The 27,282-nt window shown below is 45.2% G+C and overlaps 1 protein-coding gene across 2 annotated transcripts in view; it reads left to right on the top strand.

Annotated features, from left to right (window-relative positions):
* Positions 1-411: 411 nt before the first annotated feature.
* RFWD3 (ring finger and WD repeat domain 3) overlaps positions 412-27,282 on the top strand; it is a 32,247-nt gene continuing 5,376 nt past the window's right edge. Inside the window, exons 1-10 of one of the 2 annotated variants that reach the window (XM_051974644.1) lie at positions 412-563; positions 3,270-3,690; positions 9,138-9,304; positions 10,263-10,357; positions 10,442-10,642; positions 12,222-12,313; positions 14,973-15,087; positions 16,830-17,055; positions 22,671-22,821; positions 23,019-23,195. In XM_051974644.1, the coding sequence (XP_051830604.1) occupies positions 3,272-3,690; positions 9,138-9,304; positions 10,263-10,357; positions 10,442-10,642; positions 12,222-12,313; positions 14,973-15,087; positions 16,830-17,055; positions 22,671-22,821; positions 23,019-23,195 (1,643 nt within the window). In that variant the 5' untranslated portion in view covers positions 412-563; positions 3,270-3,271. Of the gene's footprint in view, positions 564-3,269; positions 3,691-9,098; positions 9,305-10,262; positions 10,358-10,441; positions 10,643-12,221; positions 12,314-14,972; positions 15,088-16,829; positions 17,056-22,670; positions 22,822-23,018; positions 23,196-27,282 lie in introns of both variants that reach the window. The other variant, XM_051974643.1, reaches the window with a different exon arrangement.

Here is a 27,282-nt window from a genome sequence, read left to right as displayed (position 1 = left end):
CGCCTATTTGTGACAAGGTCTGGTTTTTCTTTGGGGGAGGGGAAGTTGGGCTGGGTGGCCAACCAAGTCTTTGCGGGTTTCAAGGCTCCCCAGGGCCCAGGGGCCGCAAAATTAACCTTCTCCAAGACACACAAACTTTTCCCGCCCAGTAGTTCAAATGAAATGGAGGTGGGCTGAGTCCATTTCCGCACAACCTTTTAGGGGGCGGGCTGAACGCTTTCGGCCACCAAACGGAGAAAAGTCTCTGAGCTTCTCTCCTGCCTGCCAGCCGGATCTGTGAAGAGCCGCCAGAAGAGCCAATCAGAACGCCATTGTGCCTGATTCCTCCGACCAATGGGAGAAGGGGAGACGGGATTGGCTGGAGGCTGGAGACCATTGTCCAATGGAAGTTGGCGGCGGCGGCGGCCGTGATGGTGGTTGTAGCGGCGGCGGCGGCGGCGGCGCGGTAGCGGCGTCTCCGGGAGGCCCAGGCCTGAGCTAGATCCGTAGTCCTCAGGGAGAACGGGCGTCGCGCGCGGCCCCGGCCCGGGACCCCAACGGCTTCCGAGCGGCGACGGTGACAGGTAACGAACGGGGCGGAACGGGAGGTTCCGGGGCAGAAGGGGCCTGGCGCCTCCCGGTCTCGGCTGCCGTGCCGAGCCCGGCCCGGGACCATGGAATGGCCGCGCTAGGCCTCAGTTTCCACGTGTGTCAGATGAGGCCGCAGGTCCTCCAGGCCCCATGTCCGCCCCGAGCCGATCCCCGAGGCCCCGGGGGTGCAGGGCGGCCCCGCCCGCAAGACGGCGTAGGAGGCCGGGGCCTCAAGTAGAGAAACCTGGGGCAGAACCGGCCCACACCGAGCATTCATTAAGCGTCCACTGCGTGCCAGGCACCGGGCCTAGTAAGCGTGCAGAGAAAGGTGTAGGGAAGAAAGGAAATGTGCGGTTTTTTAAGCATCCACCCAAGTAAGCGTGCAGAGAAAGACGGCAGGGAGGAAAGGAAACATATATATTTAAACACCTGCTGCGTGCCAGGCCCTTGCTATGTAAATGTACTGAGAAAGAATAAAAAGGAAAGGGAATGTGCATATCTCCTGAGTGCCAAACATCGAGAAGTGCTGGCATCCGAGAAAGATAAGGAGGAAAGGAAATGCGCATTCATTAAGTGCCTTCTGTGTACCAGGCCTCCTGTTAAGCTCTTAAGGGTTTGTGTGTTACAGAGACAGCCCCAAAAACCTAAATGTCAAACACCTCTGGTCTCAGAGAGCTTCGAGTCTAAAGCAGGAGACTACCTGGCTACAGCTGTGCTCAAAGCACCCCCAGGAAGGGCTGGAGAGAATCAAATGAGATAATTTACGTGAAGCACTTTGCAAACCTTGAAACATTACGTAAACGTTCCATACTGGTTCCATAATGACAGGGAAGAGAGGAAATTGGGGTCAGACAGCCTGGGAGAACACAACAAAGAATGGACTTAGGAGGAATAAGGTCAAGGGAAAGTGGGGGAGAAGAAATTTGTGATGAGAAAAAGGAATTTGGATTCTAATCCTAGGTTGAACACAATTATGGGTCATTCAGGATACAACCATCCTGAGATGGAGTGGAGGGTTTTTCACTGGCGTTGAAATTGAGCACTTGGGAATCCATAGTATTCGAGATGTCTCTCTGCATGTGGAAGAACTCATAGGAAGAGCAGTTTGGATAGAAACCGAATCAAGTAGTAGATTCCTTGAGAAAGCAGGGAGAATTACCAGCAGAAGAGAAGATCCTACTGCGATGATCTGGACAGTGAGACAAGCAGAGACTAGATCTCAGAGGAAGAAGTCTGCAGGTGCCTGTAATTTCACAATTGTGATTTGATGTTTTTAGAGTAAGCCAGGTATCCTTTCAAGCTTTTGGTTTTCGTAAACTGATCATTTCTCCTTTGAAAGCTAGAAATTCTGATGTTCATGTTTAAAGCATCTTCATGAGCTTTGAGTTCTAGTCCTCTAGTCCTGTGTGACCTAAAGTTAGTCACTTGAACCTCTCATACTTGAGATCAGAGTGTCTAACTTGCTTGCAGCATGGCTAAAGAGCCTGTAAAATTTTGAGTTTAACCTGAACCAGATTAAAATATAATTGGGAAATGTTTAACAGAATAAATACAAACAAGTACATTATATAGGGTGTATTTTTAATTTGTTAATGGAGTTGTCAGTCCTATCCCCACCCCAGTTCCACTTCCCCCAGATCTTGATACTCATGAGATCACAGGTCCAATCTCTATCTCTGTTCCTAATGTCTCTCCTTAAGGAGTTTGGTTCTCTTTTAAACCAGTTTGGTATTTCTTCTTTTTCTATATTCTCTTAGGCTACTGTTAGATTCTGTGTTCATGGAGTATTGGTTCACTTTCCTTAGTCTTGTAATATTTGTCAGGAGTTTTGTATTTTCTTTGAGAGCTAATATTTATCTTTCCTTCTTAAGAATCTCTCTTTTGATCTGTTTCTGCTCTTAAATTTCTAATTGAATTTTCTTCCCCATGAACTCCTTAATTTTCCAGGCCTTTTCCCTTGTATTGTCACTTTCTGATTCTTTTCCTCTTTAGTGGCTACACACTCAGAGTCAGAATACAAAGCTGCTCCAGCTTCCTTAATGAGGGAATGTCACCAACCTAGGTCTCCTTAAGGAGCTTGCAGAGGGACAGGACTGGCATTCCACCTGGTTTCTAGTTAGCTTTCCTTCAGGCATCTTCTCTGGTTGGCTGAATTGAATCAATATCTGGACATTTTTGCAGAGCTGGGGGAATGTGGGGAAGGTGTTCCAGACAGAGCAGAAGTCAGCCTGATTTCCTCCCACCCTTTCTTCATGTGATTGGGCAGAATTAATGTCTGCCTTTCAGTTTGGAAAGTACCCTAGGAAAGTATTCTAGATGGAGAATCCCATCGTGGGTCCCAAGCACAATCTCTTCTGGGATGATAGCGGCTGTTGGAGGAAGACTGCTGAGAGTGCCTTAAAGATTAACCCTTATTGTCTAGTCTTTTGTGGGGCTCTCCCTTTCTCTCTCCAACTCATCCTCTGGGTTTATCTGCTAAAAAATGCTGCCTTTGGCAGTTGTCACCTTCCTTCCTGTGGGTCAGACAGTCACTGGTTTGGAAATAAATGTAATACTGAGCCTGACATAAGAAGGACTAAAGCAGCACCAACCTCTGCTTAAGACTAGAATTATTTGAACCAATAGCATGGGGTTATAGGTTTACTCTGTATGTATTTGTATCTCATCTTTAATTTTTTAAAAATATGTCCTCTTTTCAGCAATGGCTCAGGAAGCAATGGACCTTGATCTTCAGGTGGTAGAAGACGGTCCTGTTGTGGAGCATCAGGAGGAGGCCTCTGCCGAAGCATTTGTTGGGCAGATGGATGCCCCCTTACTCCCTGTTCCTCAAGTGCCTATCGAAGTGACTGAGGAAGTTGTGTCCTCAGGCCTGGAGAATGAGGAGACTGTGGAACTGGGAGCCGCAGCTGCAGAAAATGCAGTAGCAGCCGGGATCAATCCCATCCTCCCAGAGTCTGCCCTGAACTCAATGAACAGTTTTCTTGATCGACTCCAGCAGTTGCATGGGGTGCTGGGCCTCCTGAGGCAGCCACAGCAGCTCGCGCAGACCGTGCGGACCAGGAGGAGGGCGGTCCGCCTGCAGAGGAGGGCAGGAGGGTCTCAGAGGACCGTGGACTACAGGTAAGAACAGGGCCACGCCTGCAGAGGAGGGCAGGAGGGTCTCAGGGGACCGTGGACTTACAGGTAAGAAGCAGGGCCGCACTCACCCACCCTGAAAGAAACAAACCCTGGCGACAGCTGGGCAGACTCTCCGAGCCTTTTTGGCCAAAAGAACATACAGGTTTTTTCCAGTAAAGTAATTGTATATCCTGGCACATAATGATGGAAATCCATTTACCAGTCCATGGTCCCCAGCAGGCCCAGATTGGTTTGATTTCAATTAAATTTTATTAAATCCATTTAAAACACTGAGAGAAAGTAGCCTGGTGTTCTGGGAAGAATCAAAGAAGTTGGGGTAAGTCCCAGCCCCTTTCACAAAGAACTGTGTAACTTCAGTGTCTAGAGTAGAAGTGAGAAGATGTCCTAGGTAAAAGTGATGCATGTAACATTGCTTTGAAGAAACACACCTATAGGATTTCTTTTACCAAGATCAGGGATCCTTATTTATGTCAGGGGCTCTCTTTGTCACTCAGGCCAGTGAAGCCTATGGACTTTTCAAAGTCATGTTTTTAAATGATGAAGGAAATGCTAGTGAAAATATAAATGTAATTTTTCCCCCTAAAATTTATTCATGAACTCCAAATGAGAAACAACCAAGATGCTGTTGCTCCTCTTGCATAAGTTGATATATTTCTTGTATGTTAAAAATATTTCTCAGCTTTAAATTAAAATCTTTATGAGTACAGCTGAATTATTTTATTCAATAATCTCTCAGTAAGTATGTCCTGTCTAGTCATCTAGGAGCCTTAAGACTAGAGGGGAGAAAGATTTGTAGAAGAAAATTATGTAAGGTTATAAATTAGTTCTGAGTGTATTCTTCAGAATGAAAATATTTCCTGCTTTTTGTCCCTAAGAATGTGTTAGGAATTTGAAAATAATATTCCTTTTATAACCTTTTATCTGGACTAGTCTCACCAAGAGAAGGGGGTTCAATAAATCTTTTTTTCCCTTTATTTTAAATTTAAATACAGAATAGGAAAAGAAAAATTGCCATGTGGACAGCAGAACATGAGATGGTTCAGAATGTAAAGCAATAAATATCTATTTCAAGAAAGCCGATAATAACTACTACACCTTGTATTCAGAGTTGCCCATCTTTTCTTTGCTTCCTTGTAGGTTTTCTTTTGTTCTCTGCTGTGCATTTTATACTTCATTCTTTTTTTTCTTCCTCCCCCAAAAAGGCTACAGTTAAGTGTGGATACACATATACATATGCACATATGCATACATACATACATACATACATATATACACACACAAGGGTGGAGACATCTGTGATCATACATCTATACATTCTTATGCATCTGTGTGAGACCCTGCTATGCTTCTTCATCCTATTTCTCTGAAGGTGGATAGCATCTTCCTTCATAAATCCAAGCCTTTCCACATTTTTCTAATTCTACCTACTCATCACATTCTATGGCACAGCAATATTCCAACCTTAAACTGTCTAATTATTTTCAAGAGTCTAAAACAACATTGACTAATATGACATAGTTTCCTTTCTCTTTTGATGAAATCTATTTTAGCTTTAACTTTGTCTGAGATCATGATTCCTACTTCTGCTATTTTTACATGATAAATTCTACTCCTAATATTAATTTATGTTTGTATCTCTTATTTCTTAAACCTCTGATTTCTCTGCTTTACTTGTAACCACTACCTCGTCTTCCTATTACTTAACCCACTGCCCCCTCCAAGGATCCCTTCCTTATTCTATTCCCCCATCTTTTCCTCTTGTTTCTGTCTGAATTTAGATGACTTTTATAGCCTTCCAAATATATATGTTGTTCCTTCTTTATCCCAGTCCCATTAATGTGCTTACCCTCCACATGGGCCTGCCCTCTGTGCTGGTTTCTGTCTTTGGGTCTTCTTCGTTGTCCCAGGAGGACCACTGTGGGGCCCCTCTCTTGTTTTTACCTACTCTACATTCGCCCTGAGGCATTATTTTATCTTGTTTGAGGAGCATCTGGAAAGCTTGGAATATTATAACCTACTCCCTTGTCTTCCCAGAATCCTCTCCATTCTATAAGTCTGGATCGATTATTATGCAGTATAATTCTAAGATTTTCCTGCTTTATTAAGTGGTAGTATTTTTGTGTAAGATTCTTACCATAAAATCCTACACTGATTTCTCACTGTGTTGTGGAGGTAACCATGGCTTTGTGGCTGCAGAGCACAGGCCCTGACAGCTCTGGGTCAGCTTCTGAGCATGATCCCAGCCTCAGACCACACCTGTTTTCCAAGGACCATCTGGTTGGCCTCTTGATTTTTTATTGGCCTCCTTTGAATGAAAATAGGGAACTGCCTACTTCTGGGCCATTGATAGGGCAGTATCTGAGCAGAGAGTGCTCTGAATAAGCACAATTAACTGTGCTCTTTGGCCAGCCCTGAGGACAAATGAGCACAAGCCTTCTTAGTCTTCTAAGTAAAACTGGAAGCCACATGCCAGCCCAGGGAAGGAGCAGCCACAGGCTCTTCTGGAAGAACTCCTCCTTGGCAGAGGCTGTCTGTATGTCTAAGAGCCCTGTCGTGGCAGAGTATGGCCCTGTGATGTGAGCCATCGTGGCTCAGCCCAGTAGAGAAGGCCAGAGCCCCCGGCCCAGGCCCATGGCAGCAGAGCAAGCAGGAGAGGCTTTCTAGGAAGAACTCAGGAAGAGTTCTCAAACCAACTCCAGGGTAAAGATGAGCCATAGGAAGAGCAGGGTGGAAACAGTGTTAGAAAAGATGGTTCAGGAGAAAGACGTGAATGAGACCAAAGACCTCCCTCCCATATATTGACAACTTACTCTTTTAAATGAAGCATCAACTACAACTGTACTCAGAGGACACTATTCCAGACACCTGATGTTCTGGGGGGGGGGCATCTCCAAGCAGCTCTCCTGTGTGCCTCATCCCTCAGAGCCCCCTAGGACTGCTTGGTTTGCCAGTTTGACCTGCCCCCTGTTGACACCCAGCTGCCTATTCTGCGCATAGTTATGGGTCAGGATTAGATTTTATTTGGCTGCAGCACCAAATTCTTCGTGTAAGCTCAGTCTTCATAATTTTATTGCCTGTGTAATATATTTGTCTGTCCCTGATTTTAAAAACTGAGAGATGCATTGGGAGCTGGTGAATGTGTTTAAGATTTTTACAGATGAAAAGCTCTATTTAATGTGTGTGTGTGTGTCTGTCTATCCTTCCACAAATGGAATTTCTCTTCTAGTTCTTGAATGGATAATAGAAACAAACACTGAATTCTTCTTTAGGCTCATCTTTAGTTCACCTATTTAATGAGATGCTTAGAAACTCCTAGTTTTCCATTAAAAAGCAGGCAAGCCATTAGAAAATACAATTTTTAAGGAAGGTGGCCTAATCTGTACCAGATCTAAAACGAAGTATAAAGTGACAGTCATCAAAACTATTTGTTACTGGCTAAGAACTAGAAGATGCAGTAGCCAGTGACTATAGTAATCTATTCTTTGATAAACCCAAAGATTCCAGCTTCCAGAATAAAAACTCATATTTGAAAGAACTCACTGGGAAAACTGAAAAATAGTATGGCAGAAACTAGGTACAGAGCAATATCTCACATCCTTACCAAGATAATGTCAAAATGATTTAGATGTAAGCAAATTAGGAGAGCATAAGGTAAGAATTTATGACCAAATAAGAGATAGAGAACATTACGAAATGCAAAATGAATGATTTTGATTTCATTAAATTAAAAAAGCAAAGCAACCAAGTTTAGAAGAGAAGTTTCTGGGAAACAATTTTCATAGCCAGTGGTTCTAATAAAAGCCTTATTTCTCAAATCTATGGAGAACTAAGTCAAATTGATAAGATACAAGCTGTCCCCTAACTGATAAATTGTCGAAAGGATCTGAACAATTTTCAACAATCAACAATTTTCAGATGAAGAAATTAACACTATACATAAATGTATATTAGAGAAATGCAAATTAAAATAACTCTGTAGCAGTACCTATGAGATTGGCTAATATGACAGAGAAGGAAAGTGATAAATATTGGAGAAGTTGTGGGAAAATTGGAATACTAATGCATTATTAGTGGAGTTGTAAACCAACAATTCTGGAGAGCAATTTAGAATTATGCCCAAAGGATTATAAATCTGAGTATACTCTTTGATATAGCAATAATACTACCTGGCCTATATCCCAAACAGAGCATAAAAAAGGAAAAAGGATGACACACATGTACAAAAATAGTTAGAGCAGCTTTTTTTGTCGTGGCAAAAATTGGAAATTGTAGAGATGTCCATCACTTGGGGAATGGCTGAAAAGGTTTTGATATATGAGTTTGATGGAATATTGTTCTATAAGAAATGATGAAAAGACAGATTTCAGAAAAAACCTGGAAAGACTCATATGGTCTAATGCTGAAGGAAGTGAGCAAAACCAGAGAACTGTACACAGTAATAGCAACATTGTACAATGATCAACTATGGTAGATTTAACTCTTCTCAGCAATACAATAATCCAAGGCGGTTCCCAAAAGCCCATCCATTTTATGACGGAAAATGCTTTCCATCCACAGAAAGAATGATGTAGTATGAATGCAGATTTAAGTATACAATTTTCACCTTTTTTTTAATCGTTTTTTCTTATGATTTTTCCCTTTTCTGAATCTTCTTTCATAACGTGACTAATGTGGAAATGTGTTTAACATAATTGTACATGTACAGTCTATATCAGATTGCTCTCTGGGGGGAGGAAGAGAAAGGGAAGAGGGAGAAAAATTTGAAATTCAAACTTGTACAAAAATGAATTCAACATCTTTGCATGTATTTGGGAAAAAATAAAATAATACTAAATCGAGGGGAAGGAAATCTAATTTCTCGATTGCAAAGCATCTCAACAGTTCATCTGGGGACTTTGAAATTCGATTCAACAACATAGGCAGCTATTAAAGCTAAAAATGGGAAGCTTTTTAATAATAACACTTTTTAAGATATACCCTAGATAGTTATTAGGGGGCTTAATGCACTTAGGGGGAAAAAATGTATAAAACTGAAGTAGAACTTGGGCCTGACTGACAGGAGCCTTCCTACTCACAGCCTGCACAGTTGTAGCCCGACCTGCTGGAGCAGCAAATGACACCTGCACACTTTGTCTTCTCCCTGCCCTTCCCCCCATGCCAAGGTGCATTGTGGGTATATGGCCAGAGAGCTCAGAAACAAGCTAATCTATCAGTGAGCCTGAATGCCCCACCCAGTCATTCTGCAGACCTGGCTCAGTCCATTTGTGTGAACCCTTTTCTGCTCTGCGAAGGCTGTGGTAACCCTCCCCTTGACCAAGGGCAATGTCAAGGCCTCGCCTGAGCATCCACGCTCTTATCCAGGCACTGTCATGTGGTTATTTTCTGTATAGATCAAGGGCACCACTGGACACGTACTTTCGGGTTAACAGGACACAGTCACTGCAGGCAGCCCACCTGCCCAACCGTAATGACGATGATCCCGGCTCTGAGGACATCCATGTGTCGAGTGTCTCTGATACAGAAAGTAATAGTTCCAGTGAGAATGAGGAGGTGGTGGATGTCCAGAACGGGAATCCAATCGCGGCTGGGCTTGGAGGTAGGCACTCTCCAGGTCTGGGAGTGGGTGGGCAATGTCTCTGCAATGACCACAAATGGCCACCGGCGGGGCAGGTTCCTGCTTATTCTTAGGTCTCAACTGAGGTTTTCCTTCATACTTTCATGAAAGCTTTATGTTAGATATTATCAAAGTACACATTTAATTTGACCTCAGTTATGTAGTATTTATATCACACTGACGTGAGGGAGGTCTGATGTCCCTTCTGATGTCATGCTTTAGAGAGCTAAGTATGGATATGTTTATTTTCCCCCATCTTATTCATTCATGTCTTTTCTGGGCTTCTGACTTATTTGTTTGTGTCGAAAGGCAAAGGGCAAAGTGTTGTAATTGGGGGATCCTACGTGCACATCTTTTTAATCAATCAATAGCTTTTTAAAAGTTTTTTTTATTTTTTATTAACCAACAGCTTTTATTCAGCACCCATTCTGAGCTTATGTAAACACAAAGAATGAAGCAGTCCCTATCCCATAGGGAAGTCAAACAAGTGGATAAATGCATGTAGTTATACAAACATAAAGAGAATCAACAAGTTTAGTACTGGGTGGTGTCAGAAGAGGTTCAGGCTTCCTGTATTATAAGAAGGAGGAGTTTTAAGGTAGAGCTGGAGGAGGAAAAAGCATGAGAACATCCCAGCGTGGAGAAGAGGGGGCTGCCAAGCTTGGCTGGGCTGGCTTGGGAAGGGCCTTAAAAGGCAGGGGAGCTACGGAGGCGTGGTGGGCTGAAGAGTCATGGAGTCAGTCCAACATTGAGGGCTGTGGCAGCTGGAGTGGGGCAGGGGGGCCATACTCTAGGTAAGAGATTGGGAAGCCCTGAGCTAAAGCAGGGAAGAGATGGTGGGATGCATAGGATGTCAGGGAGGGAGAAACAGCCCGCTGGGGGCTCTCAGCCAGAGCCTTCTCGGCCCTGGTCAGCGCATCCTTCCCATGCCCACCTGCAGTTTCTGGAGAGGTTCCTGGAGAGGCTCCTCCGCAGGACCCTTCGGCCCAGCCCCAAGCCACTCCTGCTGCTGCCGCAGAGGCTCCCCTCCCGCAGGTAAGAGTTCTGCTCGGGCTTGTGGAAGAGCGAGTGGGGCCAGTGCTGACCACCTGACCTCACCACGCCCACGCTTCCCTTCAGGAGTCTCCACTGAAGCCTGAACCATCTCCTCCGGCTGCCAAGGGCCCCTCGGAAGAGGAGGAAGGGGACACTTGTGCCATCTGCTTTGAACAGTGGACCAGTGCTGGGGACCACCGGCTGTCTGCGCTGCGATGTGGGCACCTCTTTGGGTACAAGTGCATCTCCAAATGGCTTAGAGGACAGGCTGGGAAATGTCCCCAGGTGCGTACCCTCGGGTCCTGGGACACTTTGGGGGAAGAGAGGTCAGGGAGTCCAGCAGGCACCGAGGAGGGCTCCAGCCATCCTCCCTGCTGCGGGGAGCATCAGCCTTGGGTCACACTCGCCGCGGAAGCTGCCTCGGAGTTCTCTTGGAGGTGATCATGCCCCTGGGTGGCAGGCAGTAATCTGTCGTGACTCCGGGCTCCCAGGAAGGAAGAGGCCTTTCCTCCACAGCCCGCGGCCTCGGTCTCCCCCTCTGCTGGGTTCAGTGCTCATCCTAAAAGAGCCCGTCCTGGCCGCCTCCACAGCCTCTCCCCTTCAATCCCGCCTCTCGGTCCCGGCTTCATTGCTCTGGGCATCGCAGGGACTCCCCGCCCCGCTCCTGGATCGAGCCGCAGCTTTGGCCACTGTACAGAAGACCTCCCCCACTTCCTACGCTGCTCTGCCGCCTCGGCAGCCTTCTCTGTCAGGTCGCACTGGGACCTCCTCCTCTCCTGCTCTTCACCATTTTGCACCATCTCGTGGGTTTGACCATGAAAGTGTTTATGTCCGGTCTTGTTATTTTTTCCTAAACTCTCAGCCCCCATGGCCAGTGTCTGCTGACCTCCGCCTGGGGGTCCCATTAATTCATCAAACTTACTGTATCCAGAGCTAAGCCAGCCTCTCAGCTCATGCTGCCTCCTCATCTTCCCTTCAGGCCAGATGGAGGCCTCCCTCGGGGACAGAGCCATCCTGAGCCCTTCTCTCTCCCCAGTTTTGAGTGGACACAAAACATGTTTGTCAAATGAATCGGATGTTTTTGTATCAGTGTAGACGAGAGGGTCTTCATTTGTGTCCTGTTCCCCTCTAGCCTGTGGACTCTTCATCCTATATTGTCAGGAAATGGTAAAAGCACAGGATTACAAAGGAGACCAGTTATATCGAAATAGTTATCAGAATGCTTTTGAAAGAAGACCCTATAGATAGTTTTCTTTCACAAATACTAGTGCCCCATCTTGGCCCGAGGAAGACCTTGGGCTCATGGAAGCCAGGTTCTGCTAGGTTCTGCCAAGCTGCAGAAGGTTTTGGTGCCATTTCATTTAGGTGCCAGATATCTCACCTCAGTAAGGCCGGCCAGCCTCACTCAGGGCAGCCCCTGCCCTCCATTGCCTCAGAAGAGTCAAAGCTCGGGATCCAGATAAACCTGCAGAGACGTAGGCCTAGGCTGCGTGGTTTCTGCCATGCCCGGCATAGAATGCCTATGGAAGGCCTTGGGGTCAGGGTCCACCTCTGTCCTGAAGATGTGATCCTGGCCAGGACAGCTCCTCTGCAAAGGGGGCCTGCTCCAACGCCTTCCCTTCCTAAGCCCGAGTCCCTGGGGTACTTTGGGTAGCTACGGTGCAGCCAGCGGGTAAGAGGAGGGCAGCAGGTAATGGCAGCACTGATGCCCCTCAGCATCACGTGTATGCTGAAGGAGGGGCTATCTTACCTTTGGGTGGCAGAGGGCCGCCATGGCTTCTGAAGTGTCGTGCCTGTGGTCTGGATGTGAATCAGGAAGGGGCTCTCCTGTCACAACACTGATGCTTTTCTTTCCTCTCTTTAGTGCAACAAGAAAGCCAAACGTGCAGACATTGTGGTTCTCTATGCCCGAACCCTAAAAGCCTTGGACACCAGTGAGCAGGAGCGCATGAAAAGGTAGGAAGAGAGGGGTCTGTGTCATGAATGATTCTCTGCAGGCATTTCTTAGGAAACAAGTTGGCATAGAGGATAGCACTCTGAATTTGGGGGTCAGGAAGGCCCGAGTTCAGATTCTCCTTCAGCAAAGTCACTCTCAAAGTCTCAGCCCTAACACTGGTGCAGCCTTTGTGGCCTTGCTGTTTCTGCTGACTTTTAAAAATAAGTTCCCTTGGGTTCAGTGATCACCTCTTACACAGCAGTACATTTGGCCCTCCTTTGCAGGGCCCCATTACCTGCTCTCCATCAGAATGTCCTGGGAAGTCTTCCTATTCCTCCCAAACCCTGTCCTTCCTTTCCACCTATGTCCAGGCCACCAGCCTCCTCTGCTGACCCAGTTTCACCACCGCAGACTCAGGCTTTCCTCTACCTTGTCCCCTTCCCTTCCTGCTATACCCATTGTCAAGTCTGGACAGTGAGAGTTAATCTGCATCCCTCGCCACTCTCCCCTTCTCCTCCCCCATAGCCATCCTCTCTCACCTCTTGCCACAGGAGACATCGGCCTCTCCATTGTTCTCCCCGTTTCCAGTCTCTTCTCCAGTGTCTGGCGCATGCATAGGAGCTACTGCGTAAATGTTGGCTGTTAATATCTTTCTCATATCTGCCAAATAGATATTCCCAAAATACTGTCTGAACACCCTCTGACTCGGGCATCTTGCATAGTTCTGTGTTGCCTTTAGGGTAAATGCAAGCAGAGTTGTAGAGTTGGACAATTGGAAAGGAGGGCTGTGGTCATCCAGCTTTCCTTGAAGGGTTTCCCAGAACCTTCTGAAGGTGCCTTTTCCACTGTTGCCCAGTGGAAGGGCAGAAGATTTCCCTTTTGATGGAGTTTTATGGAGCAACTTTAATCTGGCCTTGAAAGCTCCCTGCAGTCTCCCTCCCTCCTGCCCACTTCCCAGGCTGAGTTTACACCTGGTCGGTCCTCTCTGGACACAATGTCCCATCTCCTGCTGTCTGGAGTGTTAGAACCCCTTTAGGCCCCTGTGTGCCTTTTTTTGGTTCTTTACCCTACCCCAAAAGAAGAATTGAGTTAAATCCTGCTCCCTGATCTTGGTCTCCATAAGCTCAAGCTGTCTGTGTGTGTGTCAATCCCCAGATGTTCCCGGGTGGGGGATCACTGCTCCAGTTTGACAAACATGCCTTAGGCTCCGGGGTTGTGCTATGCATAGGTGGGGAGGGTGCAAAGACAGAAAGGCCCTGGGCCCCTTGGTGGGCTTACCTTCTAGTGGGGGATATTACCTATACACAGATCAATATGCCCCCCTCAGCAGTCCCTGGAAAAGGAGCTGTCTCCTAGCAGCTGCCTTATCCTCCTCAGCTGGCCATGCTTTGGATGGAGAGCTGGAATGGGTGGGACAGTTCTGGTAGCACCTTCCCCATTGCTCTTCCATTTGAATCCAGCTCTCGTCTTAGAACTTTTCTGTTGTGCTCCTGAGCATTTGATTTGCAGAATGAGCTGTTAGGGATTCTAAAAGACGGTGAAAGGGCACAGATCCTCCAAAAGAAGTACAGGGAGCAGCCTCTTGGAATGCAGATTTTTTGGTGTATTTGCTTCCCCTTGGAGGAGTGGTAGGGGGATCTCAGTGTAGAATTCAAATTTATTTGCCATATTAGTAATTTGTTCAATTTTTTTCTTTGTGTTGACGATTTTAGAAGAGATGGCATATATGCCATTGTATCAGTAAGCATTGGTTGAACTCTTTCTTGTTCTGTGCTACTGATACAAGTACAAAGAACGAGGCATTCCCTCCTTTGGGGGAACTTCTAATGGGAAAACTTATTTCTGGAAGTATTCACAGAATAACAACAATACAAATACAAAAAGAGTTAGCATGGTTGAGTTAGGGAGAGCACTAGCAACGCAGGGTCAGGAAAGACTTTACTGCAAATATGGCGCTAGAGCAGCATCTGATAGAGAGAGGGAGCACATTCCTAGTGGGGAAAACCCCCTGCAAAGGTACCGAGACAGAGGAGACGTAGGGTTGTGTTTTTTAGAGATCCTAAGTATCTTTGGAGAGAGCAGATTCAGAGGAAGGAGGGGATTGGGAGCCCGTGTGCAAAGGGTTAAGAATGAAAGAGGGGAGAGGAACTGCTTTGGTGGCTTTGCCTAAGAGCTTGACTGAGAATGAGCAAAGATGCAGGGCAGTTGTTAAGAGCATGGAAGGATATACTGAAGTTTTTTAAGTATCAGAGAGATGTGTGCCTATTTGAAGGCAATGGGGAAGGAACCGGTCAATAGGAAGAATTTGGATATTATTGGGGGGAGGATGACTAAGGATGACTGGTATAAAACCAAACGTTTAGAAATAGTTATGACAGGGACAGCTAGGTGGTGCAGTGGGTAGAACACCAGCCCTGAAGTCAGGAGGACCTGAGTTTAAATCTCATCTCAGACACTTACTTACTTCCTGGCTGTGTGACCCTGGGCAAGTCACTTAACCCCAGTTGCTTCAGCAAAGAAAGAAAAGAAAAGAAAAAGGTATGATAGTCCAGAGAAGAGAATCCTTTTGTGCAGCAACAGCATGAGCATGTGAGACATGTGCAAATGTACTATGATGGGGAAGTTCATGTGTTAAAGGGATGCCTCCTTAATGGCCACTTGTGGGCTTCTCTCTTTCAGTTCCTTACTAAAGGAGCAGATGCTGAGGAAGGAGGCTGAGTTAGAATCAGCCCAATGCCGGCTTCAGCTGCAGGTCCTTTCTGATGAATGTAACAAGCTCCGAAATCACGTCCAGGTATGTGTCTTAACTTTTCAATTCTCAGCATTTCCGGAATAGTAAGAAATGGAATCTTGCAGCTGGAGCTAATCTTCAGCTCAACAAGCATTTATTAAGAGCCAGAAACTGTCTAGACCCCAAAACCAATTCCTGTCCTCGAGAGTTTGCAGTCTACCAAGGGAAGACGAGTACACAGAGTAAACAAATACAGAATATAAATTGGAACCAATCAACTAACAGCATTTATTAAGCACTTACTATGTGCCAGACCTTGGCATATCAGCAACTAGGGAGATCAGGAAAAGCCTCTTGCAGAGGAAAGTCAGACTTTCCAAAAAGTGGAGGAACAATTTTCTAGGTGTGTCCAGGGCACAGTCTGCAAGGAAGGAGATGGGTCTCGGAACATCTGGGAGAGAACAGCAGGAAAGCCAAGTTAGCCGAGTGTGAGGGGGATTTGGGCAGGGCTGGCCTCTTCATGGAGTCTGGCTCTGGAGTCAAGGCTCTCAGTGACAGAAATGCGGAGCAGTTTACAGGAAACCCGAGATAGAAACTATTTCAGCGTCATCTTCTAAGTACAGCTTTCCTGACTACTTTGCTAGTGCTAACTTTTCAATTTAACACAATACATTCATTTTGTATTTGTTCTCATTATTATTGGTGAAAATCTCCATACATAAGTTTCCCCATTAGATGGTGAGTTTCCTGAAGGAGGATGGATGGAAACAGGGAGCAGAGCAGAAGGAAGCTGCACACGGACTAAATAGGGAGGCCTGGTGGTATTTCCCAGGAGAGCGAGAGAAGGGACAGCCAGGGGGATGTGTGATTGATCTGGAGACAGAAGTGCTGGAGTAACTCACCGGGTCGCCCGGCTTCAGAGCCTCGTCCTCTTGCTCCAAAGCAGCAGGAATGAATTGGAACCAGTTCCCCTTTGGCCTGAGCAGCATAAGCTTCAGCGAGAGCTTTCTGCTCAGGTCTGGGCACTCCGGGGAAAATGCCGCTGGGTCCTCGCTGGGTCCTCACAGGCTTCTCACATCTCAGGGAGCCAGGAGAGCTGTTACACTTGAAAACTTCTTTTTAGCTATTGGGGGCAGCTAGGTGGCGCAGTGAGCACTGGCTGAAGTCGGGAGGACCTGAGTTCAAATATGGCTTTTTTTGCTTTCAGTCCTATTTACTTCATCTTTGATTTAAATAATTTCCTCTTGTAGCTATTTGTGGAGTTTACTCACTTGATTTTTCTTTAAAAAAATTTTTTTTACTTATTCAGTTCATTAATTTTTATTTTTTCCCATATTAATTTGTGTCCGAGAATTGTGGTTGCATGCCATAAACTCTGATATTGGCTGTTACCTTTAATATATTCCTTTATTGTCTCTATGATTTGGTCTGTATTGCATTTCCACTTAAGACCTGTCGGAGTTTAGTTAAAGATGTGAATTGGGGTGATAAGAATTCACAAAAGGGCTGTCCCCAGCTTTGGCCTCCTGTTAGCTGGGAGGATGGGGTCAGAAGCAGGCCAGGCTTTGGGCCCTCTTTACTCCCAGCAGCTGTGTTGGCTTGGAACGTGAGGATTCTGGCCTTGCAGCCTATGGGCTCACAGCCCGTGCCTGGCCGCACAGCATCCCCTTGACACCTGTCCTCAGGGAAATAAGGAATTAAAGTGCTGCACCTAGAGTTTGTCTCTGAGAGACTGTCCTGCATCCCCCCCCAAGTATCAGCCGGTCCGGAGGGCTCTTCATGCGTGTTTGTGCTTGGCCCCTCAGGAGCTGAAGGTTCTTGTGGCTCAGCACTCGTCGGGTCCAGCGCAGCCGGGCAGCTCCCAGGTGGGCTTCCAGAACTGCCTGCCCTTCAGCCAGAACCAGCACAAGTACCAGTTTCAGAAGGCCTTCACAGTGTCGCAGGAAGGGCGGTGCCGCATCATGGCCTACTGTGACTCCCTGAGCTGTCTGGTGGTGTCCCAGCCCTCTCCTCAGGCCAACTTCCTTCCTGGTAAGCAGCCGGACACCTTGGTGCCCCAGCCACCCCCTCCATTCAGCACTCCGGGGTGCCCAGGCATCCAGCCGAGCTGGCACGTGCAGTGCTGGGCTGGAGCCTTCTCCCGGCCCGGCTCACTTCTCTCGGCGTCGGTCGTACAGGCCCTACCGTGCTTGGGAGGGCTTAGCCATCATTTTCACCCAGTGTGGCCACAGTCCCAAAGCTCTGGGTTATTCTGCCATTCCCCAGGGGAGAGAGGCGTCAGTCTGTGGGCCAGGCAGTGCACTAGGACACAGAGAAGGCCGTGATCCCTGCTCGCAGTGCGCTTACCATCCAGTGAGGAAGAGAAGTGCACGGACAAGTGTAGGCAGCAACATGGGAAGGGGGCACAGGTGGCATCCGAGCTACCTCTGAAGGGAGCAGAAGGTCTTTATGAGGGGAGGGAAGGAACAGAGACATCTCAGTCTGGGGGGATGTGAAGGCAGAGGTAGTGATGAGATAGTAGGGAAATGAAGGGAGGGGGGCCAGCTAGTGAAGAGATTTAGAAGTTAAACATCTTAGCCTGGTGAGGAGGGGTCACAGCTCTGCTTTGGCAGCAGCCATGGGAAGGATGGTCTGGCCCAGGGAAGCACCTGGCCCTCTGGGAGGCAAGAATCAAAATAGAAAGGGATGAAGGCCTGAGCTAAGGGAGGGACCATGTTGCTGTGAGCATGGAGAGGTTGGCTGCCAGAGATGTAAACAGCAGGGTTTGTGACCACCTCTCAGACTGACCCATTTCATGTAGATCCTTTTAGTGCAAGCTGATTTTATTGTTTATTCCTTTTGATGCTGTTCTCTTTAGCATTTCTTTGGCTTCTCATGATTTGGCAGGAACAAGGGAAATGTTAGACTCCTTTTTCATTTTGAATCTTTTGAAATAGTTCTTCTATAAATACATATTGTTTCCTCTTGTTGAAAAGTTTGGTCACTTTTTTATTTGGTGTTTAGGAAGGAAAGTTCTTAGCCTACCTTTAATAAAAATCACTATGAATTTCCTGTACTTATGCTATTTCCTGTATTATAGCAATATGTATGATGGTTCCTTTAACTTGGTTTTAGCCTTTAATAATAGTAAGGGCTTCACTTCAGTGTTGGTTTCTCCATCTTTATCTCTCTTAATTCCTTCACTCTCCTCTTCCATTTTTCAAGCAGTTTGTGATTTAGCCTGTACAGTGCTCTGAGTGTTACCATATTTTGTTATACAATTGATTTATCTCATTGGAGAATATAAATTTTAAATACTTATATTGAGAAGTATAACTTTTAAATATGCTTATCTTTTTGGTTGGGAGACTCGATTATTGTTGATAGAGTTCCTTTACGTATATAAATCTCTCTTTAAAATATAGTTGTAGTGTTTCTTTTAAATTCAAAAAGCATACCATGTTTTGCTTAGTAGACAATTATGGGTTCCTGGTCCCCCAGTTCTTAATTGTCCCTTGTCCCCCTTGAATAAGGGAGTGGATGCAGGTGGAAGGAGTTCCCTGGAATGCCGATTGTTCCTTGGCAAGTGATTTCTGTTTTTTATTATAAAAAGACAGAAATATTTTCCCCTTATCACTTTAGTATTGATAGTTAATTAGAAAGTGTCAGGGAATGCTAAACCTTGGGTTCTTTTTTGTCAGAATCCTATGAGTTCTATTTATTTGTACTTTATTGATTATGTGTTCCATTTTGGGAAGTTGTATTTAATGATTACATGAAATGAAATGTTCTTATTCTTTTCCCCCCAGATTTTCTAGGATGTTATTAATTTGATTTGATTTTAAAAATTTTTAATAATGGTATTTTATTTTTCCAAATACATGCAAAGATAGTTTTAAACATTCATCTTTGCAAAACCTTGTATTTTAAATTTTTTTCCCTCCCCGAGATAGCAAGCAATCTGAAATAGGTTAAGAACATGCAATCCTAAATATTACCGTATTCATCATGCTGCACAAGAAAAAATCAGATCAAAATGGGGGGAAAGGAAAAAAAAGGAAAGGAAAAAAAAAAACACAAGCAAGCAAACAACAACAATAACAAAAAGGTGAAAGTACTATGCTTTGATCCACATTCAGTCCCTCTAGTCCTCTCTGGATGCCACAAGTCTGTTGGAATTGGCCTGAATTACTTCATTGTTGAATGGAGTCAAATCCATCACAATTGATCATCACATAATCTTGTTACTATGTACAATGATCCCCTGGTTCTGCTCACTTCACTTAGCATCAGTTCATGTAAGTCTCTCCAGGCTTTTCTGCAATCAGCCTGCTTATATTTCTTATAGAAAAATAATATTCCATAGCATTCATATATCATAACTTATTTAGGCATTCTCCAATTGATGAGCATCCACTCAGTTTCCAGTTCCTTGCCACCACAAAAAGGGATGCCACTAGCATTTTTGTACATGTGGATCCTTTTCCCTCTTTTATGATTTCTTTGGGATACAAGTCCAATAGATACTCTGCTGGATCAAAGAGTGTGCTCAGATTTTATAGCCCTGTGGGTATAGTTCCAAATTGCTCTCCAGAATGGTTAGATATTTCACACCTCCACCAATAGTTCATTAGTGAATCTATTTTTCCCTTCTGTCATTTCTGAAAAGTGTGAGGTGGTACCTCAGAATTATTTTAATTTTCATTTCTCTAATCAATAGAGCTTAAGAGGATTTTTTTAATATGATCATAGATAGCTTTGATTAGTTCTGAAAACTGCTTGTTCATATTCCTTGACAATTTTATCAATTTGAGAAATGGCTCTTGTTTTTAGAAATTTGACTCATTCTTTGTCTATGGTATCTTTTAGCAAAATGATGTTTCCCTCATTATCTCTTTTAATTAGATCTGTTTTTTGCTTTTCTTTGTCTGAAATCGTGATTGCTACCCCTGCCTTTTTTACTTTAACTGAAGCAAATGAGATTCTGCTCTAGCCCTTTATTTCATTTCTGTGTGTTTTTCTATTTCACGTTTGTCTTGTAAATGACATATTGTTGGATTCTGGTTTTTAATCCATTTTGCTGTTCTCTTTACTTTTATGGATGTATTCATCTCATTCATATTCATAGTTATGATTTCTAGCTATATTTCTCTCCTGTTTCTTTTGTATATCTCTATTTTCTTTCTTTGCCAATTTTGTTGAAAGTGAGGTTCAAGCATTGCTGGCCACCTTCCCCCTCAATTTTCTGCTTGAATTCTGCGTGCCTCTTTTAAGCAAGAAATTTTCCCTGTTCTGCCTCTCCCATTCCCTTTCTCCCAGTGCTTCTCCCTCTCCTACCTTAGAAGCTTACAATCAAGGGCTCTGTGAAATTATCCTCAACTTTCGTCCTTATTTCTCTCATATTCATTGTGTGGTTTCTCTATACCACACCCTAGCCTGGGTTCCTCAGAATTGAATGTGATTGGGCTATAGCATGTCCTGGGGTTTAGAGCCCCACATTCCTTTGATTTAAGTTTATCATCATTACTAGTTTTGAATTAAAAGCAACAGCAGTATCAACAGAAATGCGGCATTAAGAATTTCCATACTTGTTGACAATGTAAAAGATTTTTCACTGCCAGATGAATTTGTCCATGCAAATAATAAAATCACAGAATTTATGCCCTTTGAATTAATGTTTGTACATGGTTCCTTTCCTCCCTTCCACTAGCTCTAGTCAGCTTTCTTTAAAATCTCTATCCCTAACATAGCGTCTCCACTGCCATGGTCATGACATGCTATAGGCATTGATAGTTGTGATTTTTTTTGTTTTGATAGGCTAGATAGGTTTTGCTTCTCCATTCTTTTATTTAAAAATACATATGTTTTTAAAGTCACCTAAATTTCTCCCTGTATTCTCTCTCTCTTCTTTTCCCTCCCAGAAAGCAGTTCCATATAACAAAGTGCTTTTTTTTCTTTGTTTTTTTAAGAAAAGGAAAAAGGAGTAAAATCATTATATCAAAAAAGTTTGAAAATATATATAATGTTTCACACCACTGGACTCCACATTTCTTTGGCAGTGTCTCATCTTTTTTCTTTGAAGCCATGCTTTTTCATTCTCAATTGCCTTTGGTGGTGGTGATTTCCCTTTGTATTGCTGTAGCCATTGTGTACATATTGATCGCCTGGCTCTATTTCCCATGGGTTTTCCTATGCTTCTCTGTTTTATCTCAGTATTTCTTCTTATAGCATTGTAATATCCTTTACATTCAAGTATCACAGTTTTGTTCAGCCAATCTCTAATTCATGGGCCATCTTCTTTCTAAGCCTTTACTTTATTTCACTGACCTCCTTGGGCTAGATATCAAGTAGTGGAATCTCCAGCTCTCAGACAGATGAACCACTTCATTTGAGTAATTCCAAATTGCTTTCCAAAATGGCTGGCCTAATTCACAGCTCCATCAGCAATGCATTAGTGTATCCCATCTTTCCTCTTCCCCTCCTGGAATATTGATTGTTCCCATCTTTATTATTTTTGCCATTTTCTGGGCATGAGGTAAAACCTTAGGGTTATTTAAGTCTGCACCTCTTTTATTATTTGTGATTTGGAGCATTCTTTTCATATGATTGTTAAAAGTTTGTAGGTCTTCCCAGAACTATATGAACATAATTATGGAAACACTTTTCACACAAATAAAATCAGATCTAAACAATTGGGAAAATATTAGTTGCTCACAGATAGGCTGAGCCAATATAAAAAATGACAATTTTATCTAAATTAATCCACTTCATTTCTCTGACAAAGAGACTTAATTGAGTTTCATTGGAGAAATGATGGACAGAAACAGCTACACCCAAAGAAGGAATACTGGGAAATGAATGTGAACTATTTGCATTTTTGATTTTCTTCCCGAGTTATTTTTACCTTCTGAATCCAATTCTCCCTGTGCAACAAGAGAACTGTTCGGTTCTGCAAATATGTATTGTATCTAGGATATACTGCAACATGTTTAGCATATATAGGACTGCTTGCCATCCGGGGGGGGGGGGGGGGGGGGGGGGGGAGGGAGGGAGGGGAAAAAATGAAACATAAGTGATTGCAAGGGATAATGTCGTGTAGAAATTATCCTGGCATGGATTCTGTCAATGCGAAGTTATTATTAAATAAAATAAAATTTATATTAAAAAAAAAAAAGATACAAATAAAAAAAAAAATTAATCCACTTCTTCAATGATGTGCCATCAATCTATCAAAAAATTACAGAGCTAGAAAAAATAAAAAAATTCTTCTGAAGGTTGTACAAGTGGTGGCAATATTGTTTGATGCAGAACTCCAAATGACTTGGCCATTGTCGGCAGCACCACGAAGCTTGCCGTCTGCCTCCAGAGAAAGAACTGAGGTGGCTTGAATGCAGACAAGCATACAATTTTTCACTCTTTCATTTTTTCCTTTTATCCAAGCTTTCCTGTACGAGATGAATTGCAGATGATTAATCCGTGTCTGATTGCTCACCCCCCTTTTTGGGGGTGACCCTCTGCAGTCTGTACTACTGCCTCTCCCCCCCACTTCTGGTATCGCCTTGATTCTCTCCTCCCCCATGGGCAATCCAAGGGCCGATGGGGGAGGAGAGTAGTGGGGAAAGAGCGCTGCTCAGCCACGGGCTTGCTCACCCTCTTGTCCTGGGCAGGCTTTGGTGTGAAGATGATCAGTATGGCAGACATGAAGAGCAGTCAGTATGTCCCGATGCACAGCCGAGAGATCCGCGGCCTGGCCTTCAGCAGCAGGCAGAACAGCTGGCTCCTGTCGGCCGCGCTGGACAACACGCTCAAGCTGACAAGGTGCGCCCGCCCCTGGGATCCCCACAAGGGAAGCTATCCGAAGGAGAAACCCAATTGGTTTGTTGTAAAATCAGAGCGGGTGGGGGAGGGCATCTCGGGAGAAAAGGAAAGTGAACCTGGTCTGGATGAGTGAGGCTCATGGCGCACTTAACGCCCAGGGCTCATCCAAGTTGTGTCTTTGTCCTTCATCCCCAAAGCCTGGAGACCAATACAGTGGTGCAGACGTACCACGCCGGGCGCGCCGTCTGGAGCTGCTGCTGGTGTCTCGATGACGAAAACTATATCTATGCTGGCCTGGTCAACGGCTCGATTCTGGTGTATGACCTGAGAGACACGAGCAACCACGTGCAGGAGCTAACTCCTCAGAAGTCCAGGTAGGAGCGTGACTTCTGCTCTTTCATCTTGTGCCTTCTCTCTTTATCACCGCCTAACAGCAAGAATAAACTCACCTTGATGCAGATCTGTGTGCCAGACCTTGGGATCATTACAGTTATCATCACATTTGATCTCACAACAGTCTTAGCAGTGAGTGCTGTTCTTGTTTCCATTTTACAGAGGGGGAAACTGAGGCAAGTGGAGGTTAATAACTTGCCCACGATCACATGGTTAGCAAGTGCTTTTGGCCAGATCTGAACCTGGGCCCTGAGTCCAGGCTCTATCCATTGCATCATCTGCCTGCCGCACAAGGGCAGCTTTTCATTATAATAAATGCTCACCAGAGAGGAGCCCTTGGGCCTGAGGAGCACTGTGCTTATATCAAGAAGTGCTTCCTGCTTCACATGAGGGATTTGGCAGGGCACTAGAAGTCAGAGGGTGCAGCCCCTGCCTAGTGCAGAGGCCTGCGGGTGGGTGGTCGCCTTTTGGATCTCCAAGGAGGAGAAGGAGTGAGTGTCAGTCCCAGGATCCAGGGGCTTACTAACAGTCCTTCAGGTGGATAAGACCCTGGGCTTTCTGGATGAGTGTGGTCAGATTTAAGACCCTTCTTTGGTCGTAGTCCAGTAGAGGTGACAAGGGCTGGCCTAGCTTTGGATGGGATGTGAGGCAGAGGAGGGTGGGTATTTGAGAGTGGTGGGGCTAGCATTGGGCAATTGGCTGGGGACTGGGGTCCTCCAGCATCTCTAAGAAGAGATGGTGACTTCTGGTTTACATGTGTTGAATTTTCAGTGTCCATGGGATACCCACTTTGAAATGTCTGACCAATTATTTGTGGAACAGGTCTGGAGCTCAGGAAGTCTGGGGGGGATATTTGTGTTTGTCTGAGATTGCATCTGATTAGAGATGGTCGTTGATTCCCCCCCCCCCATGTGGGAGTGGGTAACCAGAAAGTAGCAGCCAGAGCCCTGGGGGGGCCCCCCAGTCAGTGGGTGCAGTGTGGGTGATGAGGCAGCCATCACGTGGGTGGGAGAATAAGAGAAACTGAGAAAGCCTGTGGCCAGAGCCTCTCTGCCCAGAGAGTTCTCTCAAAGGGCCCTGGGATTGGAGGGAGGGGTTTGATAACCTAAGAATAGAAAACCTCTTCCAATTTTTCCAAGTATGTCTTCCCCTTAAACATGAATGCTGTTTTTTCATGGAGCCTCAGAATAGCTAAGCAGAAAAGGAAATGTTCATTATTGTGATGGAGCTTTCTTTGGACACTAAGAAATACTCATTTTTATCTTAGCAGCTTCACAGTAAGCTGATCTTTTTGGAATTTAATTCAGTTAAGAAATATCTTTGAGATCTGTTGGGCCCCTTCTGTGAAAGGGATGGATAGAAAATGGGAACTTGTGACTTTGATGTTTGCCTAAATTTACCTTATAATGGACCACACATAGTGATGATAATAAAAGTTCCCATTTCACAGCACTTTGTGGTGGAGGAGAAGGTCAAAGACTGCCAAGACGTGGAGTAGGAGGAGGCTCGAGAGCCGCCCTTCGGACAGAGCAGTTTTAGGGGAAGGATGAGGTTACAGCCCAAGGGCGGAGGGCTTGGGAAAGAGCATTTAGTGGAGCCCTGGTTAGGTGCCGGGAGTCTCACAAATATTTTCCCCCCGCCTCTTCACCACAACCCCATGGAGAACGTACTCTTATTATCCCTCTTTGATACGGGGTAGATCCAGATGGGTTAGATGACTTGTACAGAGTCACACTAGTCGGAAGTCTCAGCAGTCGTCAGATTTTAATTCGGTTCTCCCTGAATCCAGGCCCAGTGCTCAGTGGCACAACTGCTGCCTGAGCAGGGAGAGAAAGGGCAGTGGGGGACCCTGATCATAGCAAGCAGCATCTAGCAGGACTGCTTAAGGACCGGAGAAGGAATGGGGAGAGGTGGGGAGTCCAGGCCATGGTCCCTGGGACCAGAACTCCTTTCAGAGGCTGGCCAGCCTGTGGCCCATCACCAGCTAGTCTGACTATTCATCAGTCAGACCATGAGAGCTGTGCTTGACTTCTCTGTGCTTGGGCTGGTGCAGCTACAGATACTCCCTCAACTGATGGAGGATCAGGACATACCTTGGTGGCTGGTCTGGAGCTGTCCATGAGGCCTTCATAGTCTGTAGTTGGGACACGGGCCGTAAGCCAGCCTAGTGCTCTCTAGATGTGACATCACATCAAAGACGCTGACACTAGGGGAGCAGCTGTCTGGTAAAATGTTCTGTTTACAGATGAATAAACTGAGGCCCTCAGTGGGGAGGGGACTTGCCTTACCATGCCTGGAGACTTGGTCTCCATGTCCACCTCTCTTTGTTTACTGTCTACTCTGACGTCCGTGGGGGCATTAACAGCTCAGTCCTTGGAGTGGTTGTCCAAATCCTTTTATTTTCCACGACTTGGATCATCCCAGTTATTTGGCACAGGAGGATTGGGTTTTTCAGGCAAGATGATAAAGTGAGGAATGTTCAAAGGGACCCAGCCTTTCACTTGCCTCTGACAAATACTCAGGTAGAAGCAACAGCAAAGAAAAATGGCCACAAAATATGACAAAAGCCAGCCGAGATGGACTGGGAGCAGAAATGAAGAATATGACAACTCAGAGTCAGAGAAAGGGAGCACCCCAAAGCCATGCAGGTCATAAAGGGTCTGGGGGCCTTTCCTTGTAACTGGTCTCATCTGTGTGATTGGAGAAGGTTCTCTGTGTCACAAAGAAGGAATTTGAAAAAGGTGAGCAAAAGTTAAATTTAAAACCAGACCGACTAGAAGAACTTGAATAGAGTAAGAAATCTCAGGAAAGAAGGTTTGAACTGAAAGCTACTTTAAAAAAGAAAAAAAAGGTTGAGAAGAAATAGTAAAGAAAATGACAGATTGGGAAGAATATTTCCTAGAACCATAGAAGTATGCATAGACATACAGGAGGAAGTCCGAGCTACAAATACTCAGATGGATCAAAGAATTGAGCCTGCCTATGTGAGAGGCAGCTAGGGCCCAGTGAACAGGGGGCTTGGCCCTAGAGGCCCGAGGGCCTGGGTTCTAGTTCTGCTCTTGACCTACTTACTTCACATATGTCATCTGTCTTCTCAATGTTGTAAGAACAAAGAAAGAGATGATTGATGGAAATTGAAATTGAAATCTCTATTAATGCCTAGTTGCCATGTTGAATATCACAATATTAAGAATTGATGGAGGGGCAGCTAGGTGATGTACTAGATAGGATACCGGCCCTGGAGGCAGAAGGATCTGAAATCAAATCCAGCTTCAGCCAATTACTAGCCATGTGACCCTGGGTAAGTCATTTAACTCCAAAAAAAAACAAAAGAGTCAGTGGACTGCGTATTCAGAATTGCCTTGCAAGATGCAGTATTTTATATTAGTGCAAGAGATGGACAAGGGGGCAATATTTTGACACTAAATTTGTAAAACTTCAGTGTCATTGAAAAATAGCCAAGCTGTTAAGCAAAAAAGTTTAATACTTAAAAGTGATTCAGATTCCTGAAGTCAATATCAGCTGTCTGTTAACAAAACATGAAGCTTCTCTGAGAGCTCTAGTGCCTAAATCACTCACTGGTCTCTTAGGGTGTTTCTGAAATGTGAAGGGACCTCCCAAGGAAAGAAGGGGGATAGAGACAAAGTGTAGCACACAGATGAGACGGTCCTTCTTAAGAGGAAGTCCAAGCTCAGATAGCGAGAGCGACAGGTCTGGGAGAGGGCACCCTCGTCCAGAGGAATCCAGATGGGCTTCTTGTAGAACGTGGTCCTGCTGACCTCGGAGGAGACAAGGCGTCTACACGGGGGGTGATGACACGCTGCCACCTTTAGGCCCAGGGAGGAGACCTGTAAAGGAGGCCTGTAAACAGAGAGGAGAGGACATGGGTTGTGTCATGGTGGACTAGAAGCAGCAAGACTTGGCAACCCAAGATTGAGAGGTAAATGTGACCTGGGGTGGAGCAGCAGGCGCATTTCTGCTTTTTTCTATGTTAAGGATTTATATTAAGATTTTATTAGCTGGCTGCATGTTTTTATCAGTGTGTGAAAAGGAGGGAAAAAATGACTT

Source organism: Antechinus flavipes, chromosome 2 (genome assembly GCF_016432865.1).
Source record: "Antechinus flavipes isolate AdamAnt ecotype Samford, QLD, Australia chromosome 2, AdamAnt_v2, whole genome shotgun sequence".
In the NCBI taxonomy this organism is placed as follows: domain Eukaryota; kingdom Metazoa; phylum Chordata; class Mammalia; order Dasyuromorphia; family Dasyuridae; genus Antechinus; species Antechinus flavipes.
The sequence above is the reverse complement of the archived record's forward strand: the minus strand, read 5'-3'. Positions and strand labels throughout refer to the sequence as shown.